At 47.3% G+C, this 19,779-nt stretch overlaps 1 protein-coding gene across 1 annotated transcript; it reads right to left on the bottom strand.

The window, feature by feature from the left end:
• Positions 1-9,032: 9,032 nt before the first annotated feature.
• On the bottom strand, positions 9,033-17,816 carry PROX2 (prospero homeobox 2; the record flags this gene model as incomplete). Its single annotated transcript, XM_080683816.1, has 4 exons — positions 9,033-9,218; positions 10,586-10,780; positions 12,059-12,160; positions 16,494-17,816. The coding sequence occupies 4 exons, from the start codon at positions 17,814-17,816 to the stop codon at positions 9,033-9,035; spliced, it is 1,806 nt and encodes a 601-aa protein (XP_080539942.1).
• Between the last annotated feature and the right edge of the window lie 1,963 nt (positions 17,817-19,779).

Here is a 19,779-nt window from a genome sequence, read left to right as displayed (position 1 = left end):
GCCCACAAATTTGATAACCTAGTTGAAATGGATCAATTTCTTGAAAGACATGTCTGCCAAACACAAGAAAAAATAGACAACTTGAAGAAATTGAATTAATAATTATTAACCTTCCAAAAGAGAGAGCATCAGGCCCAGATGGGTTCTACCAAGCATGTAAGAAAGAAATTATACCAGTTATCTGTGGTCTGTTTCAGAAGATAGAAGCAGAGGGAATTCTTCCTAACTCAACTATGAAGCCAGCATTATCCTAATAACAAAACCAAAGACATTACAAGAAAAGAAAACTACAGACGACAGATCTCTCATGAATCAAACGCAAAAATTCTCAACAAAGTATTAGCAAATGGAATCCAACAATGTATAAAAAGAATTATACACCATAACCAAGTGGTATTTATCCCAGATATGCAATGTTGGTTCAACATTCAAAAATCAGTTATTGCATGGATGGACCTGTAGAGTGTTATGCTAAGCGAAATAAGCCAGTCAGAGAAAGAAAAGTATCACATGATCTCACTCATGTGGAATCCAATGAACAACATAAACTGATGAACAAAAATAGATCCCAAAACATAGAAGTACCGAACAGACTTTCAAACCTCAGAGGGAAAGCAGAGGAGGGTGAGCCGGTGGGAAGAGATCAACCGATGAACTTGTATGCATATATGCATAAGCAAGAACAAAGACAATAGAGTGGTGAAGGCCTGGGGTGGGGGGCTGGGAGAGGTCAATGGGGGAAAAAGAGGACATATGTAATACTTTCAATACAAATGTGTTTTTTAAAAAAATCAGTGAATGTAATCTACCACATCACGCTAAAGAAGAAAAAGCCTTAAGTACTCTGGAGGAGGTAATCACCAACCCACATTCATGAAAGAACAGAGGAGGAAGATAATCAGCAATAATGATCATAAAATGAAAAGAACCAGAAAACAGGCCAGATTATTTTTAATTAAAAAAATAAGCTTTGTCTTTATGGAAATGGAATCTTGAACGTAATTTTTAGATGTTGGAACAAAACCAGGCTTGTATCAGCATGCTTCCATCCACATCCACCCCATTGAAAAGAACAACCAGCCTCTTGTAACTAGTGGAACGACTACAAAGATGTTTTGACAAAAGCAGGTTAATATTTTAGCAAGCAACTAACAAATAGCAACATTAGTTGTGTTAAACACATCAACATAGGACTATGATAGAGTAAATGAAGGAATGCATACAGAGTTTATAGCACAAGGCATTTTTTTAAGTTGGCTGTTACCTCTCAGAAAAACACATCAACTTAAAGCTAGGTTTTATGCTGTCATGTCATAGCTATTAGTGCATGCTACTTCATGTAGTATAGTGAAAACAAAATTCAGAATGTTTTATTTTTAATTGATTTTAGAGAGAGAGGAAGGGAGAGAGAAACATCAATTGGTTGCCTCCCACACGTGCTAGGATGGGGGATTGAATCCACAACCTGGGTATGTATCCTGACTGGGAATCGAACCCATCCCCTTTGGGTATATGGATGACACTCCAACCCACTGAGCAATACCAGCTAGGGCCAAATTAAGTTTTATATCAGTAATGTCATACATCAGTGCCATTCTTAATAACTCACTTTCACTGTAAACAGTACAAATTCATGGCTTTGCTAACAGTTTATGACTGCTGAGTAATAATATGGCTAATATTTACTGAGCACATGCTGTGCATTAGGAATATGCTGAGAATGTCACATATTTTATCTAAACCTTAGAACAGTACTATGAGATAGGTGTTATTTTGTCATCCCTATTTTACAGATGGGAAAGCTGAGGCCAAGAGAGTAAGCAACTTGCAGAGATCCAAGGTGCTTGAATTGAACTGTTATAGGCACCTCTCACCGACACCAGAGAGGTGTTACCAGACAGCTCAGAGTCAGTGGGAGAGGGCTGTCGTCAGCCTCGATCCTTGTCTTCTCATATAAATGAATTCATACGAGAGAACTTAACTGCGTTGTGAAAAGCCAATTTATTAAAGCATGCACCTTTATTGAAAAAGCCAAGAAAGAAAGCAAACCTATATATCTGGCTTGTGAAGCACAGACAAGCTCTCAGCTAATCTGAAGAGCAGGTTGGGTGGGGGTCCAAGGCATTATATACCCTCCTGTCTATAGGTTTCAAAATTCCTCTGTTGAATATTTGGTACAGATTGATTCTCAAGGTCCCTTTTTTCTTAGTTGTGGCCTTTCCAGAAAATCATGAGAAGCACCTGGCAACTTTATCTTGCCAAGCCTTGAGACTGCTGGCTTCTCTGCTTAAGGAGTAAAACCGCCCTTTTTCCTTTCCCCTTCCTTCCTCCCTTTCTGTATTCTCTCATTAGGGAGATTTTTTTTTTTTAATACATTTTATTGATATTTCACAGAGAGTAAGGGAGAGGGATAGAGAGTTAGAAACATCGATGAGAGAGAAACATCGATCAGCTGCCTCCTGCACACCCCCCACTGGGATGTGCCCGCAACCAAGGCACATGCCCCTGACCGGAATCGAACCCGGGACCCTTCAGTCCGCAGGCCGACGCTCTATCCACTGAGCCAAACCGGTTTCGGCGAGATTTTTTTTTAACCATTTGCTCTAGGGTCCTTGGCTGGGGGATAATGGCTTGTTAGTTACAAGCTGGCTGCAAATTGCCCACACTGTTTGGCTTTGTTTTAACTTTCCTGTCTCAGTTTCCCTACTCCTGTGCCCTGGCATGCTGTCACAGAACCAGGATGAAAACATGTTCTCCAGGGCTCATGCACCTAACCACAGTAACCTACGTGGGAAAGGTGTTGGTTGCGGGGAACGTGAAGGGGTGAGGGTGCAGGCAGCAAATCAGATAACTGAGGCTAAAGTGGAGATGACTGAGCACAGACACATTCTTGCCGATGGCTACATTTCCAGGCCAGAAGCAGTGTTCAAGGAGGTAGGAGTCTGAACTGCAGAAATCAGTATATAGGGAGAGAAAAAGGGTTTTCTAAGGGAAGACTAGGTCTTGACGTTTGTTTGAGGGTTGACTCTGATGAATTTGGAAATGACAAAAGTTTGTGAGCCTGAAGGAGAGAGATTGTGAGAAATGACATAACCCCAGAAGACTTGGTGAAAGAGAAGGCAGACTCCTCAGTGAGTAGATGGACATGTGAAACGGGAGGTTTGGGGCAGATGTCCCTCTGCTGTTTCCATGTCGGCAGACATTCCCTTCCTCTTGAGGCTAACAATCTGGGAGTTGAAGATGTGACAGCATTCAACTCCTGGACACTTGGTTACACTATTTAGGTTTATGTAGTCTGAAAGAGCTTCTTGATCTATAGGCATTACCTATTCCTGGAGTACATTCTTTACACGAGTTCTCTTTTTCCACAGTTGAGCACTTAGTTCATACAGTGTAGGTACAATGATCTACCTCAGAGAGACAGATTGCATTATTAATGCTGTGAAATAGGTCATCAGAGTTCATTCTCTCCAGTGTATATTGTATCTACTTAATTCTGACCAAGAATATTTTTATACTCTTTTAAGAGGTATTATATTTGCCATATTGTCACAAGTTTCTCCCCCACCCCAGAGTATAATTTAATCATCAGCCTGATAGAACCATCTATACTAATAATAGCCTAGGTGGCATCACACCCTCATGTCGTCACAAGATGGCCACGTGCACAGCGGAGGTGGGGCCCGGTGGCCGCTCCACACGGTGAGGCCTGGGGGTCCCGCAGCTCCATGCTGTGTGGAGGAGGCTAGTCTTAGCATCTCCGCCACCTCGCACAGAGGAGGTGGGTTCCGGTGGTGGAGGCAGGTCGCGGCAGGGCAGGGTGGTTGGGGGCGATCAGGCTGGCAGGCAGAAGTGGTTAGGGGCAGTCGGTCAGGCAAGCAGGCGAGCAGTTAGGAGCCAGTGGTCCCGGATTGTGAGTGGGATGTCTGCTGGTTTAGGCCTGTGGGATCGGGCCTAAACCGGCAGTCGGACATCCCCCGAGGGGTCCCAGATTGGAGAGGGTGCAGGCCGGGCTGAGGGACAACCCCCCTCCAACCCCCCCTCCCCCCGTGCATGAATTTCGTGCACTGGGTCTCTAGTAACTTATATTAGCCAATGTGTTCTTTTTAAAAAAAAAAATATATATATATATATATATATATATTTTTTAATATATATTTTATTGATTTTTTACAGAGAGGAAGGGAGAGGGATAGAGAGTTAGAAACATTGATGAGAGAGAAACATCGATCAGCTGCCTCCTGCACAACCCCTACTGGGGACGTGCCCGCAACCAAGGTACATGCCCTTGACCGGAATCGAACCTGGGACCTTTCAGTCCGCAGGCTGACGCTCTATCCACTGAGCCAAACCGGTTTTGGCAAAAATATATATTTTTTTGATTTCAGAAAGGAAGAGAAAGGGAGAGAGAGAGTAACATCAATGATGAGAGCAAATCATTGATTGGCTGACTCCTGCACGCCCCCTACTGGGGATCAGCCTGCAACCCAGGCATGTGCCCTTGACTGGATTCGAACCCGGGACCTTTCAGTCTGCAGGCCGACGTCTATCCACTGAGTCAAACCAGCTAGGGCCCAATGTGTTCTTTATCTCTCTACCAGCCATCATTCTGTCTCATCTTTTCAAATTTTCTTAGTCCTGAAAAAATGATCTTGTTCTATGTGAAATTTATGCAAATGCCTAATAGAGTTTGTGTAAAAACATCAAAGGGATTTTTTAAAATTTCTCATTTTGAATGAATGATCTGCTTTATAGAGCTGAGGATCAAAACTACAGAGAAAAGCTAGAAACAAAGATTATGAAAATTTAGAACATATAGGAGCTCATCCAGGAAACTGGTTACCAGAACTTTAGCAAATTTCATAAAGATTTTTTAAAAGAAATATTTTCTAAACACACATGTAAAATTATGTTATGGTGGTCTTATTTTAAATTATTTAAATTAAGTTGTCATTGAAAACAAAGACAACTTTTTTTAAAAGGACCTTCATATAATGTGGGGCTGTGTTTGCTGAAGAGTGCTGTGTTATCTCTGCCATTTCTGCTTTGCCTTTTCTTTGATGGAAGGGAAATGGCTTGGGCACTCCTTATACGTCCAGGAGATACCTTTGGCCTCTTTGCTGTATGAATCCAATTTGGAGCTGTGTATACTGTATAAAACCATCTATGTATATAAAAGGCTAATATGCTAAGTGTCCATCTGGATAATGACGTCACGTAGCAACACCCGGCTTCCTCTCCCTAGCAGTGACTAGCCTCCTTGCAGTTTCTTCAGCCCAGGAACACGACTTGCTTTATAGCCAGGTGCAAACATTTCACACTCCAACCAAATGTCTGTGAAGTGTTTTCCCGTGCCTCATCTATTTGATCTTCACACAAGTTCTGGAGTAGGTAGATAGGAGACTCGGTGGAATCCTATTTTCTATAGGGAGCGGCTCTAGGGTTAAGCCTCGGACTGACCTGTGGCAGAGCCACAAACAAGTCCAAGCTTGGAGGGCAGAGCCCTCTTAGCTTAATTAAGCTTAACCTATAGCCCTCCCTAGTTCCTTCCTGGGTAGCTAATGGGCTGTGGGAGGTGCAGCAAGTTCTGCCAAAACAAGGTGAAACAAGAACATTGTAAACATGTTGACCACTACCCTTGTTTTGATCTCACTATAAAATAAAGCCTTGGCTTGCAGACTGGATCTTTTTGTGTCCTCATCCAGGCATGGGCGATCCACTGACCCTAGCTGTATTCTCTTGTCTATCTTTTCTTTAATCCTTCACCACCCCTCCTCAGGCTTACTGAACCCTTGGCTATGCTGGCACAGCACACTTTTCATTAGCCGGAAAATGGAGATTTAGGAAGCTTAGAAACTTGACCCGACTGAAAAGTGAGAAATGGTGGGCCTTAAAAATGACTTCAGGTTTTCTCACTGTGCAGAATATAGTCAAACACTGCTGCAGTTAAATATTTTACCCTTTGTTCTCCCTGTGATCTACAACAATAATTGGCTTCGTGTTGATATTTACTGCTGTGTTGCTGACAATTACCTGAAAGAGAAGTTGGGGTGCTTCACTGGGCTGGAAAAAGTTTAGCTAAATCAGAAAGCAGGCCTAATTAAGCAAGTTTATTCTATATCTATAAAAGGCTAAGTTGACTTGCGCATGCGTGATACATATAAAGCTCTCACTGGCGCCAATCGCACACGTGTGTTTCCATCTGTCATTGTTGATCATGAATTTGGTTGACACTTCTATTATAGAGAAAGGGCGAATAGCAATATTAAAATATTCTAATTCATTTCCTTTCAATATGCATGAATTCGTGCACCAGGCCACTAGTGTTTGAAATAAGGTTCCTAATAAACCTTTTCCTGCATGGAATGTCACTTAACTGCCTGCTTTTAATTAGTAACTGGGCATTAACTCCTAAATAGTGCCATCATCATAAAACACAGTCCAGGCCCCACTGCTCACCATTGAAGTATTAGACAATTATGCAGTATTTGACCAGACTCTGAACATGTCTAATTTGGGAAAGAATGATGCCCACATATATCTTAATGGAAAGAATGACCAGACCTTGGCAATGTAATGGCTGCTAAAAGAACAATAACCAGCTCAGCTTACGCTCAGAATGCGTTCCCAGAAGAAAGAGATATACTTGGTAGAAACAGAAAAATATAATAAAGCAGACTTCTGTTGGCAGAGCATATATATTTATACATTCTTCTATGTTTAGCTCAGTGGTTTGAAAACAGTTCCTGGAAAGACTGCAGGACACAAATGTTTTCCATTTGCGTTTGTACATTTCACCTAATTGGTCCCTGGGACAAGGTTCACTGCTCTGGAGGTGGCTTGGCTCAGTCTTTAACAAACACAGTAATAAATTTCAGGTTTGGGACAGAAAATGGCTGCTCCATATCAGACAATCATGAGAACTTGGAATTGTTTCCCACGAAAATCTTAACTAGCCATGCAAGATCACTCTGGGTAGTGGGCTTTTCTGCTGTCTGCATACACATAACTGAGTTCCGTGCTCTGGGGACTCGGGGCTTGCCTACTTTCAAAACCTAGATTTGGCAGATTCTTTCACTTTTGTAAAGGGAATATTGTGGGCGAAAATAGGGCAAAGGTGATCTGAGTGCAACTGGATGTATTGAAGGACACTTCAAAATAACCTTAAAGCGAGAAGATTCATTTGGGCTGAGCATGCTTGTTTTTTGTTTTTTTCCTCTCAGCTGTTTGAAGTAAATGAAAATACAAAAGAAAGTCATCTTTCATACATTTTCATGCTGACACATCTAGCAATAGTTTAGGGATTTTATCTCATCTGATCCAGCCCACCCGAAAAGTCAAGGAAGTGGGTAATTGAATATGAAAACTTGTTTTTTTTTGTTTTTTTGTTTGTTTGTTTTTAAATATATTTTATTGATTTTTTACTGAGAGGAAGGAAGAGGGATAGATAGTCAGAAACATCGATGAGAGAGAAACATCGATCAGCTGCCTCCTGCACACCTCCCACCGGGGATGTGCCCGCAACCAAGTTACATGCCCTTGACCAGAATCGAACCTGGGACCCCTCAGTCCACAGGCTGACGCTCTATCCACTGAGCCAAACCGGTTTTGGCTGAAAACTTGTTTTATGTCAATGGGAAAGAAGACAACTAAAGTCACAGACACCCCTTAATCGGAACGACAGAGCCCGAGCTGTGTGCCCTCACCCCAGCCTGCACACCTCGGGCAGAGTTTCCAAACACTGGACTCTTACTCTCTTAGAAGACAGACGCAGTTATTCGATCTGGCAGGTCACTTGTGTGTATCCTCAGAGTGAGTCACAATTTGCATTGGGCCACTAGGAAAATAGTAAAATGTTGCTGCTATGGATTCCTTTATCTGTGAAAGATTGACCATGGACTATAATTTCCTTATGGAGTGGGGGAGTTTCCATTTCTCTGTGTGATGCTGTGTTTGTCCCAGTTGTGCCACTCATCGTCTGTGAGGTGTGCACAGGCTGCGCAGTCTCCTGTCTGGGCCTCCGTTTCCTCCTTCCTCATCGGAGCAGGGTGGGTGGGATGATCTCCTAGGCCCTTTCTAGTTTTTGCATTCTGAAGTGCAGCTTCTGTACATGATCTGAGGGCATCAATTGGTCAACTACAGACAACTTGGGTTGTCCAGTGGATAAACCCTTCAGCAGACAAATGTGAATGAACAGCAACACTCAAGTCTGGCAGAAAGCTTGTGTTGAGCTTGCTGGAATGATCGGAGGAAGTTGTGGGTGGGGAAGCCCTCCTATGTGCTGGGCGGGGGTTGTAAGGTGGCAGTGCCCCCTCCATGCGGATGCTCACTGGAGGTGGCCTGCTGAAGATCATGATGGGCAGCGTGAGGTGCTCAGGATACAATCTGGCATCTGAGGTCTCGGGTTCCTCCACACGTCTGACTATCCCTACCAACCCAAACGCCCTCACCTTGTACCTTGGCGAGTTATGTCACTTCTAAAACGTCTGTTTGGTTACTTTTTTAAAAAATGAAGATAATATCTACTTTTCAGTGTAAAAAGCTTAAGATAATGTATTTGCAAGTGTCTAGCAAATAGGTGGAGCTTGACCAATAGGTAACTAAGACCAGCGATTTGTAAAAAACTATGACCGACAAACCAACTAAGATAACCTTATTTGAAAGCCAAGGGGGAAAACTAACGTGCAGTGAGTAACAGTTCACAGAATATTTATTTACAGATGCAGAGATTACCTGCAAGGTCCCAGGGTCACAGTACTTGGAAATAGTAGATTGGGGATTTAGGTCCTCTGATTCCAAAACACCGTTGTGCTCCTTTTACAATATGCTACCAACACACCATTACACTTGGTTGAGCTATATTATAGTTAGGTTAAACTTTGGTGATTCTGGAAAAGGAAACAAATTTTAGAAATGGTAATAGTTCCAACTGGGGAGGGGGGTCTGTCCTTATGCCCCTTTTATATCACCACAGCAGCCATTTAAGACAAACCCAGGAAACCCTGGCCAGCTGCTCCTCGCTCTGTGGGATCTTAATTCCAAAGCAGCTCCTGGGGATAGCTGGAAGATTTGAATATCTCTGGGATGTCACTGTCCAGCTTCGAAATAATTTTATAAATGGGTTTCTTCCAGGAAGGATCTGAGTCTTTCCCTGCAGAGACAGCCCTGAAGAACTCCTGTAACGTCAAGCTGGCGACTTCCAAGAAGCAATCCGGGACCTGCATTCCCAACGAGACACACAAGAAAGAGAAGACGTGAGGCTGGGAAGCCCTGGAGCCCTGCAGCTTCACTGCCTGACGCTCCTGTTCCCAGGGCGGCTGATAAGAGCATCCCTGCTCTACTGGGCCCTGATTCTTGCAGCCGTAGGAATCCCCTGCTCCCTCACCAACTGCAAACCTTAAAAGGCTGGTACCAATGAGACAGCCCTGGGAGAAAGCATATTAAGGATACTCCCTTTGTAGCAGGAGCTGATGCCACTCATGGGAGACATTCTGACTCTGATTGAAATAAAACCTTGGTTCAAAAGAGCTGTTTAGCATTCTTTTCCTCAGTGCGTACCATGGAAAAGAGTGCCCCCAAGTTTATGACTGTCGTACTGCATCCCACCATCTTTAGAGACTGGATCCATAGGCCTTGGAATCATTTCTGCTTCCAAAATCAACCATGAGGTTGAGGGGGCTAAAGAATATGTTCCAGGACCGCACTCGGACTGGCACCCACAGGTCCTCCCGACCCAGCCCGGGCTTGCCACACTGCATGCCAAGCGACCACCCCACCTGGGGAGATGTGGCAACACTGCCTGCCCCACACATCCTGACGCCACATGCCTCAGGCGGTATGGTCTGTTTTACCCACAGGTCAGCTTAGTTCCAAACATACTCGGATGGAGCACCTGACCAGCACATGCCAGCAAGTCTCCCCTTTCCTGGAGGTATCAATACACTGCTCATTGTGATCACAGTCAAGGGAGAAGTCAAGAAAAGGGGAGTGGGCTGGGTGACCAGACACAGCTGGCACCCGCAGAACAAGACACCAGGCGTGCAGAGCTGTCCGCCGCGCGCAGGGAAACGCGTGTCTGGATTCAGAGTTCTCTTAGACCTCCTGCTCTCCCTTTACTGATGCCTTACCTCTAAGGTGCTACCAGAGGACTAATAAGCTTGAATATTGTTTGTTCATTATTTCCAGAAAGGATTTGAGATGACTTGCCATGGAAGGCCCACAAAGAAAACTGTTCAAGTGAGAATGAAGATAAGAACCAAATGATGGACAGAAATTGTTGTAAAGAAAACTTGGGCCAAGCCTAGGTGCTGCAACTGAGCCCAGCATTTAGTCCTGGGCCTCCTGTAAGTTGACAGTCACGGAGTATTAAGCCTACTAGTAAAGTGGCATAACTTGGCAGACCTCTGCTTATTCAGTTTGCAGCATCCACCTGTTGCCTAAGAGAAGATATGGAGGCTGTAATCTTAGCAGATGGGACAGAGGTTAGCCCGGGCTGCCCTGGCTCTCCATGATGTAAAGACAGACACACAGAAGGGGATCTTTTCTAAAACTCCAACCTCCTGGGACCCCAGGTACATGGTCTTACCTCAAAGTCATTTCCCTTGTTATAGTGCATATTGAGAGCTCGAAAAAGTTCTGAGTCGCGGAGAATCACGAGCATTTTGGGATTTGTGACACCATCTGAAATTGCCTGCCGGGCAGATTTCTCCATTTGGATGTAATAGAACTCCCGGAAGTTGCTGAACCACTTGATCATCTGGGAGGTGATGCAGCGGTTGAACTGCACAAGCAACAAGGTCCATCAGTCAGCCGTTTACCACCAGGTGCTCAGGGTTAGAACGGTCAGCATCCAGTTCAACAGCAGATTAACCAGAATGGCTTCAGCCAACCTGAGAAGGGCCTCCTTTGAAAAAGAAGCCATGCCCCTAGCCGGTTTTGCTCAGTGGATAGAGCATTGGCCTGCGGCCCAAAGGGTCCTGGGTTCAATTCCGGTAAGGGCACCTACCTTGGTTGCAGGCTCCTCGGGCCCTGGCCCTGGTTGGAGGCAACCAATCGATGTGGTTCTCTGACATCGATGTTTCTCTCTGTCCTTCCCACCCCTCTTCCACTCTCCCTTAAAAAGATCAATGGAAAAATATCCTTGGGTGAGGATTAACAAAAAAAGAAGTAGCATCAGCCATGGCTATTTTCTAAGCCTATTCAGTCAAGTTCAGAAAAATCTGGATTAGCTGTAGTGCCCATTAGGAAAAAAAAAAAAGTTTTTATGAAAGTTTTTCACCCATGAAAAACTTGCCATGTGGCTTTGGGAATGTCCAGGGTCCAGGCCAGTTTGGTACCAGCTTCTGCTGTGCCTGGGCCAACTGCATAGCAGCCCCAGAGCCTTCTGCCAGGTAAGGGGCCAAGGGAAGGAGTGAGTGTGCAGATCAGAGAGCAGTTTACCAGCAACTTGGAGTTGCAAAATGAGTGGAAATCAGAGCGTGGTGTAGGGATCAACCAAGCAACAGAACATGAGGGAAAGACCTGGGAAAGGCAAAGGAATGACATAGATAAAAGTATTAGCCCTAACCCAACACCCAAGGAAACGGAGGCCCTTAGAAACTTTATGGGAACAGACAAGGTCTGGTTCCAACCATCAGAGCTTGATTTTCCTTGTCACACTTGATCTGGATGTACCTCCACTCCCTTTGAAACGCAGCTATTTGAATGCCAGTTCAACAGTGTCCAACTCTCTGTATATCCTGTCTTTTTCGCAGTGTCCTCAGCAAAGACAGAACACTAGGCCACAGACCCCATTTACTAATGTTTCTCACTGCCCCCCTGTTTCCTACCCACGTGCTTCTGTGTTTACACTCAAAAGCTCAACTTTCCTAGCTCCAAGTTATTCATGATTATTCAGGCCAAGTCTCACCCTTGAACTAGAAATCACCCCAGTGCGGCCAACATTAAAGGGAGCTAAGGTGCACACATGATGACCTAGGACTTGCCTCACACCTCACACGGGTGAACCCAATGCCACTTGGGAGTTGTGAGAAGCTGACACTCAGCAGGATGACTTTACCTGGACGTCGGGGAAATACGCCTTCAGGAGGTTGGAGCTGGGATAGCGTGTGAAGAAAAACATTAGTTTGGCCTTCTTCAAATGACCAGGATTTAGACCCTCCTGGATTTATCCCCGGGTCAAGGAAAATGAACACCAGTTTATCAAATAATATTATCAAATTATCCAAACAGTGAATTAGTTGTCCTTTTCCTTATGCTTTTTATTTTTATTTTGGTTGAATCATGTATTTGCTCCAGTTCCGTGTCTCTGGCAAGTCTGATCCAGTAAGCCTTTTCTTTCTGGGTGCTGAATACCATATATGCACAGCACAGTTGCAGAATTTAAAAACCACCTTGATGTGTGAAAGTTCTATGGCATAAATAAGTTTGTTGTACTTTGCATGTGCTTTCAGAATAGGATGGGAAGAGATGGCAGCTCTTTCCCAGATAAATCATTTTAAAACCCCAAGAAGAGAGTTACTTTCCCTTTTGCCTCAGTTTCCTCATCTGTAAAATGAGAAGAGTCAACTCGATGGTCCCAGTCTCACTCTCATAATTGCCTTTGCAGTGTTTAAGCCAACAAGCGTCTAACCAGACAGTAGCAGATCACCGTTGGCTTTGCCTCAAGGAGCTTGAGCTACTGCTCTGCACCTGCTCTCGGTCTGCCTGGAAGAACTTCCCTCCTCCTTCCTGTCTCAGCTCAGCCCCTTCTTCCTCGGGGAAACCTTTCCTTGCCCAATTAGACTGTCCTTACCCTGGGCTACCCAGGCTCTTTGTACATACCTCTGTCGTAGCAATGACCTTATTGGAATTTTCACTGCATGTTTGACTCCCTGTTTAGACTGTGAGCTCCTCGGGGGGCAAGGACCTTATATTTTAATCTTTGTATTCCACGTGCCTAGCCCAGTGCTAGGAACACAGTAGGTGCTCAATAAATGTTTGTTAGATAAAGGAAGGAATGAGTGAATGATTAAGTGGTCAACCTTAATCCATGCACAACTAGGAAAAATGTCTTCCAACCCATACCTCAGTCTGGGAACAGATCCCTTCCCCTTTAACAAGAGCAGGGAGCTGTGATATGACTGCCTAGCACCAGAGTGGGAGGGAAACGAAGTTTTTTACACAGGAATACTAAGCATTGCCAGGGACGGTCCCAGGACTGGGTAAGAGGCTTTACACAGAGGAACCTTGGAGGTCTCGGGTCCGGGAGCTATAGCTTTAAGACTGCTCAGTAGGGCATACCAGTTTAGCCAAAGGAAACCAACTCATTAGAGTTCCAGCTGGCCTGGCACTCAGGCTGCTTCCTGAAGCCCCTTGCACCCCGCCTCATTGGCACTTTTATTCTTCTCATAGGTTCACACATGCTGTGGACAGAATCCTGGACGTGGGAGTCTGAAGACCCAGTTTCAGATACTGATTTTGCCACCGATTAGCTGTGTGAGTTTGGGCAAGCCACTTACCTTCTCTGGGCCACTTCTAAATGTAGAATGTAGTGGTGACAGCTTGGCAGTCAGATCCTGGGTCTGAATCCTGGCTCTGCACATGTCTGTCTTGTGACTTTAGGCAAGTTCACTTTTCTGCCCCAGCTCTCAGATACCGGGTCTAACGTGGATGGTTGGGGCCCACAACCTCTCATCTGAAACACTGGCCAAATGGAGGCCAGATCTCAGAATTCTGTTCTTTTATGCAGGTAATCTGGTCTGTGTACCATATGTCAGTTAACCCCAAAGCAGAGGCTGTGGCAGCCGTCTGTAATCCAATACATTAATATTTCCACAGCAAAATGGATGACTATTTACACTAAGTGGGGCGATCTGTAAGTAACCTCCAATCAGTGCAGGTCAGGTTTTGCCACCAAAAACAAAGCTCCCATCAGCCTTAGGGAAAAGACATCAGGGATTTTCAGAGCTTTTCGAGTTTCAGAATGTAGCTCAGTGGTAGTGGACTCGTACGTGGGAAATGCTGGCAGCAGTGCCTGCCACAGAGCAAGTGCACAGCAAATGCTACCTTGTTATTAGCTGCTAATCACACCTGCTTCACGGGGATGTCGTGAATGTGAAAGTTCTTTTATAGGTCAGCGTTATCTTGCTCTTAAGTGGCTTTCATGATCCACAGGAGTAAATCTCTAATGCTGGCATGTAGGCAGCTGGAATGTGGGAATATTTGGGGGGTCGGGATGCTGCCTGGGGGCTCCAAATCATTCCAAAGGTAGCCAACTACCTCACCTATGCAGCCAGGCCCAGCACGTAGGCCCTGAAGCTCTCTGAGCCCAATCCTCATTTCACAGGGCAGGGCCAGGCGCACAGTAGGTGCTGAGAAAGATCAGCAGGCCCCTCCCACGGGAAGCACAGCAGAGAAGCTTTGGGGACTGAGTTCTTGAGTTTCTTCCGCCATTCCCTGACCTTCACAGGGAGTCTTCACCAGACAGGTAGCCTTTCTCACACAGGGTGATCGCCTAACAAGAAAATCTGTCTATGCTGCTATCTCTATAGCTCCAAGATCCCCTGCTGCCCACAGAGGCATTGGTGGCAGGTGACATGTTCTTAAGCATTGGTTTTATTGTTGCTACTGCCTGCCTGGAAAGCACCCGGCAGCACGCAGCTTTGGGGTGTTCCAAACATCTGTAACCAGCAGGGGGCGCGCATAGCATTCAGGACACAAGAGCCAGCCCTGGTGTGGCAATGAGCTGGTCCCACCCCATCCTGCCGCCCTTACTACAGCCTGCCAGACTGTTCACACCACAGGCACATCGACCTCTGGACACTCGACCTCTGGACACTCGATTCAGGGCCGCCCTTGAGAAGCAGCAGCGTGAGCTCAGCTCACGTTAAAAAGGCAACATCCCTGCCCTGACCGGTTTGGCTCAGTGGATAGAGCGTCGGCCTGCGGACTCAGGGTCCCAGGTTCGATTCTGGTCAAGGGCGTGTACCTTGGTTGCGGGCACATCCCCAGCAGAGGGTGTGCGGGAGGCAGCTGATCGATGTTTCCCTCCCATCGATGTTTCTGACTCTCTATCCCTCTCCCTCCCTCTTTGTAAAAATCAATAAAATGTATTTAAAAAAATAAAAAGGCAACATCCCAAAATGAGCTGTCAGGAACTTAAGTCCTACAAGATAGTTGTTGGTCACATGAGTTTGGGACTGCATACATTCTCCTCTTAGAGCTTCACATTGGACTTCAGCATGTTAAAGGCTCTGAGAAGTCCCGCAGCAAAGACACGAACCCAGTATTTACTGTAACTATTTCCCCCCCTAATTCAGCAACTATTAATATCCGGAGGGAGCTTTACTCTGGGAAACACTATTTAAGAGAGGAGTGCTCGCTTCGGCAGCACTTATACTAAAATCGGAACGATACAGAGAAGATTGGCATGGCCCTGCACAAGGATGACACGCAAATTTGTGAAGCGTTCCATGTTTAAAGAGAGAGAGAGAACAGGAGAGAGAGAGGAGAGCCTGCCCAAAGGTGGCAAAGGTGAGGCAAAAGGTCCAGACTCCTGCACACCGGCCTGGCCCCTCAGCCGTCCTCAGGGCGTCTCCTCTCCCGCCACATGCCCAACCCCACTTTAGTCCTCTCAGCTGCAGCTGAGAAGCTGTTCCTTACACTGAGGGCTCCTTCCCCCGTCCCAATTGCCTCAGGTCTAGTCCCCGAGGAAAATGTCTCCTTCCCCATCTGGCTCAGAAGTGCCTGGGCCCTCAGATCTTCCTCAAGGATTATCTAGACCAGTGGTCGGCAAACTGCGGCTCGTGAGCCACATACGGCTCTTAGGCCCCTTGAGTGTGGCTCTTCCACAAAATACCACGTGCGAGCGCGCACGTACAGTGCGATTGAAACTTCGTGGCCCATGCACAGAAGTTGGTTTTCGGCTCTCAAAAGAAATTTCGTTGTACTGTTGATATTTGTCCCTGTTGACTAATGAGTTTGCCGACCACTGGCTAGACCAGCCAACCGGTGGTCCGCGAGGTCCGAAAGGTTGGCGAGCGCTGATCTGGACCGTGCAGGCCTTGTGCCTGGAGAGCCAGGAGGCTGGGGGAGCCATGCCTCAGGTGAGGTCATTCCTTTGACCCTTTCTGCGCCTCGCGGTGTGTAGGCAGCTGACAACCCAATATGGAGTTCTTCCTTCCATAAGGTATTTATCATATTTTGGAAGCAAATTGGAGTTTAAAAACAAAATCCTTTCAGACCCAAAGCATTTAAGTGAGTAATGGTAGAATCTGGTGTGCCATGGAGAATGAACCTTCCCTCCCAGCAGGCTTAAACCCCGGAGTGAGGTCACCCTTTCTCAGGAACCTAGGAACGGCGAGCCACAGGGAAGGAAGCCCAGAGCAGCATTCAGAAGCCCCCCAAGAAAGCCAAGCCATCCCCTATGCCACGTAGTTCTCTGTCCCCGCCTCCCCTCCTTCCCGGGTTCGCTTCTCTGGGCTGTCACTGTGAGAACTTCCCTTTCTGGTAAAGGATATGTGGACTGAGGGGAATGGGAGCCCCTCGGCGGCAGCCTGCAGGCCACCCTGCTCCATCTTCACGGAGGGAAGAAAGGGCAGCTTCTCCGGACAGGTGGAAGCCAAGGGCACGGGGTGCTGCTGGCTCAACGCCGATGGTCGCAGTTTGACAGCTCCCCAAGGTCGCAGGGCAGACTCCGGGGAGGAGTGACTTTGGGAAGATGCACCCTGGGGGAGACGGCCGCTCCAGTGACCCGGGGGTCCATGACCCAGGAGCTGACCAAGAATCTGACTTTCCTGCATGTGGGAAGGCACGGTCACAGCACAGTTTGTTGGGGGGCCCTGGCAGGGTTTGGAGGTCATTCTTGGGGAGACAGGGTATCTAGGAGAGTCTAGAGGCTTGGCTAGTGATGAGTTTCCCAGTGGGCACCCAGCCTGGGCCTGGGCCTGGGCCCCCCTGGGCAAGGCGGCCGGTGGGAGGGGGTTTCCACAGGCACCTCCCTTGGGTGAAGTCTCGCTTCTGCCCCCTGGCACCAGCCCCTGGAACCTTCGGCCCAGCTGAGTCAGGTGGCCTGGCGGGTCCAGTAGTACCTTTTGTAACACTGAGTCCACAGCCTGAGACACTGCCCCCGTCAGTTCTTTCCTCAGGATCTCCAGCAAAGCTCGTGTTCCAGAAGGAAGGAACCTGGCTTCCTCAGGCTGGTGATCGACCTCAGCCACTCTGTGTTCTTCCAGCCCAGGGAGGTCCCCACTGGAACCCTGGTGGCTGCCACTGTCCATAGCCCAGGGCCGCCGCCCACAGCCATCCCTCTGCTTTGCACTCAGAGGGCCGGGTGCGGAGTCCCGGGGCTCAGTCTGCAGGATGTGCTCCTGCAGTTGTCTCAGCTGTTGCTTCAGCAGGTGAAGCTGTTCTCTCACGCAAGGGCCCCCCTTCCTGCTGCCCTGGCTCCCAGCAGGGCCTGGTTTCAGGGGGGGTTGCTGCATGGGAAGGTCCTGCTTCCTCTTCCGCTCCCGGGCCTTCTCTGGGCAGCTGTGGCTGTCCCTGGCTCGGGCACTGCCGAGCACCAGAGGGTTAGGGGAGAGGCACATGCCTCGGATGATGGTCTCCACGCGGGCCCTCTTTGCCTGGATGTGCTCATCCCAAAGCCAGTCAGGGTCGGTGAGGCTGGGATTGGGGACCTGGTTCCAGGGAAAGGAGGTGTCTCCGCCCTGCTCATGGGGCGATGGGCTTCTCCTCACTTCCATACAGGGTTCTGCTGGCTGGGAACAGGCCCGGGATGGCGCAGGAAGCAAGCCAGAGTTCGGATCCATCCCCTGCTCCACAGTCACTTGCTCCATGAGGGAATCCCTTCTCCTAATGTCCTCAGCTGGAGGTGCAGCCGAATGAGCCGGGTCGAGGATTCAGCCTCTGGGATACTGGGGCTTAGGAACCTCCTGGGCTGACTCTGAAATTAAAGACAGGAAGAACACGGTACATGTGATGTTCAGCAGTGCTTTTCAAACTTGAATGTGTGCACAGGCCACCTGGGAACCTTGTCAGAATGCGGATGCTGACTCCCAGGTCTGCGTGGGGCAGGGACTGCGTCTCTCACCAGCCCCCAGCTGCCATGGTACTGCTGGTTTGCGACCACACTCTGAGGATTCCCGAGTGAGTGATCCTCCAGGGAGGAAGTTCTGCCAGGGCATAGCAGTAACACAAGAATGGCAATAAAAAAACGATGACAGCTAACTGCATAACTGACATTATGCCAACAACGGTACATCCATCACCTGATTTAACGATCATAACAACTCCCTGAGGATGTTGTCATTCCTACTTTACAGATAAAGAAACTGGCTCAGAGCGGTCACGAAGTTACTTCCTGAAGTCATACAGCTAGTAAGTGGCAGGCTGAAGTCAAAACAAGATCTGTCCGATTCAAAGTAACTTTCTTAGTGACTACTCTGCAACAGAGTCATCTGGCACTTGTTAAAAATAGCAAATTCAGTAGCCAGTTCTGCTAAATCAGAATCCCTCAGTGTTGGGGCAGGGATCCTGCCTTTGAAACAAATAAAAAAATTGAGAGCCAGCTGTCCCGCTCCTGGAAGAATCAGATTATGCATTCATTTGCATGCGCTCAACTTTGAACAACTATTTAGTAAGCACTTCCCATGCATCAGGCCTTCTCTGGGCACTTGGAGAGACAGCGGGGAACAAGAGCAGCAGAGTTTGCTCTCACGGAGCTGGCTGTCTAGCAGGAGAGAGAGAATAGACAGTTGGTTTTCAGGTCCTGATACCTGTTAAGAAAAAGCACAATAGGAATTGGAAATGAAGGCATGGCGAAAGGAGGGAGCTATTTCAGGAAAGGCTGCCTTAGGCTGTTTTATTCCCACAAAGTTTCAAGATACACTGCGCTTTAACCTGGAGGCTTCTGATAGCAGGTTTAAGGCACTTCAAGTTTATGAAACATTTGTACATGTTACCTCACTGCACCTCACACCAAACGTGAGAGTCAGTGTAATTCTCCCAGCCAAGGGTGGCTCTCAGTTCCAAATCTTTTTTTTTTTTTTTAATATATTTTATTGATTTTTCACAGAGAGGAAGGGAGAGGGACAGAGAGCCAGAAACATCAATGAGAGAGAAACATCGATCAGCTGCCCCCTGCACACCCCCCACTGGGGATGTGCCCGCAACCGAGGCACATGCCCTTGACCAGAATCGAACCCGGGACCCCTCAGTCCGCAGACCGACGCTCCATCCACTGAACCAAACTGGTCAGGGCAGTTCCAAATCTTTTGATTCCAAATCTTTTGCGCAACCACACATCAGCTACCTCCCTGCAGGTGGAAGGGCTTTTCTATCTGTTAAGCAGATTCCTCCTTTCCTAGAAGAGGTAAATGATTCTCCCCGCCACCCCCCGCCCCCCAATAAATTTCCCCTCTCCTTTGTTCCTCTTGCGCAAACGCTGGCAGGAGAGTTAGTTTGCTTTCTTCTTCCCACTTTCATCCTAATGCTTACTTGGAATTCTCTACCTCAGGCAACTCTCAGCTCTTCTGTGTGGCCAGTGGGTCTCCCTTCTGTAGCCAGTGGGTCCTCGTCCGTAGACATGGCCATGGCCTCTACCTGCAGCCTCCTGGCGACTAGCAGAGACACCCAACACAAGCTCCCTGTGAGCAATGTCACTCTATGCTCCAGGGCAGAGGGCGGGAGGTGATAGCTGCAGTGCCACCAGGGGGGGACATGCCGCTGGAAGAAGGCCAGGTTCTAGGGTCAGAATAACTAGAAGGTTCTTGCTTTGAGTAAGACATTTGTAAATTACAA

Source organism: Plecotus auritus (genome assembly GCF_963455305.1).
Source record: "Plecotus auritus genome assembly, chromosome: 1".
Classification (NCBI taxonomy): domain Eukaryota; kingdom Metazoa; phylum Chordata; class Mammalia; order Chiroptera; family Vespertilionidae; genus Plecotus; species Plecotus auritus.
The sequence above is the reverse complement of the archived record's forward strand: the minus strand, read 5'-3'. Positions and strand labels throughout refer to the sequence as shown.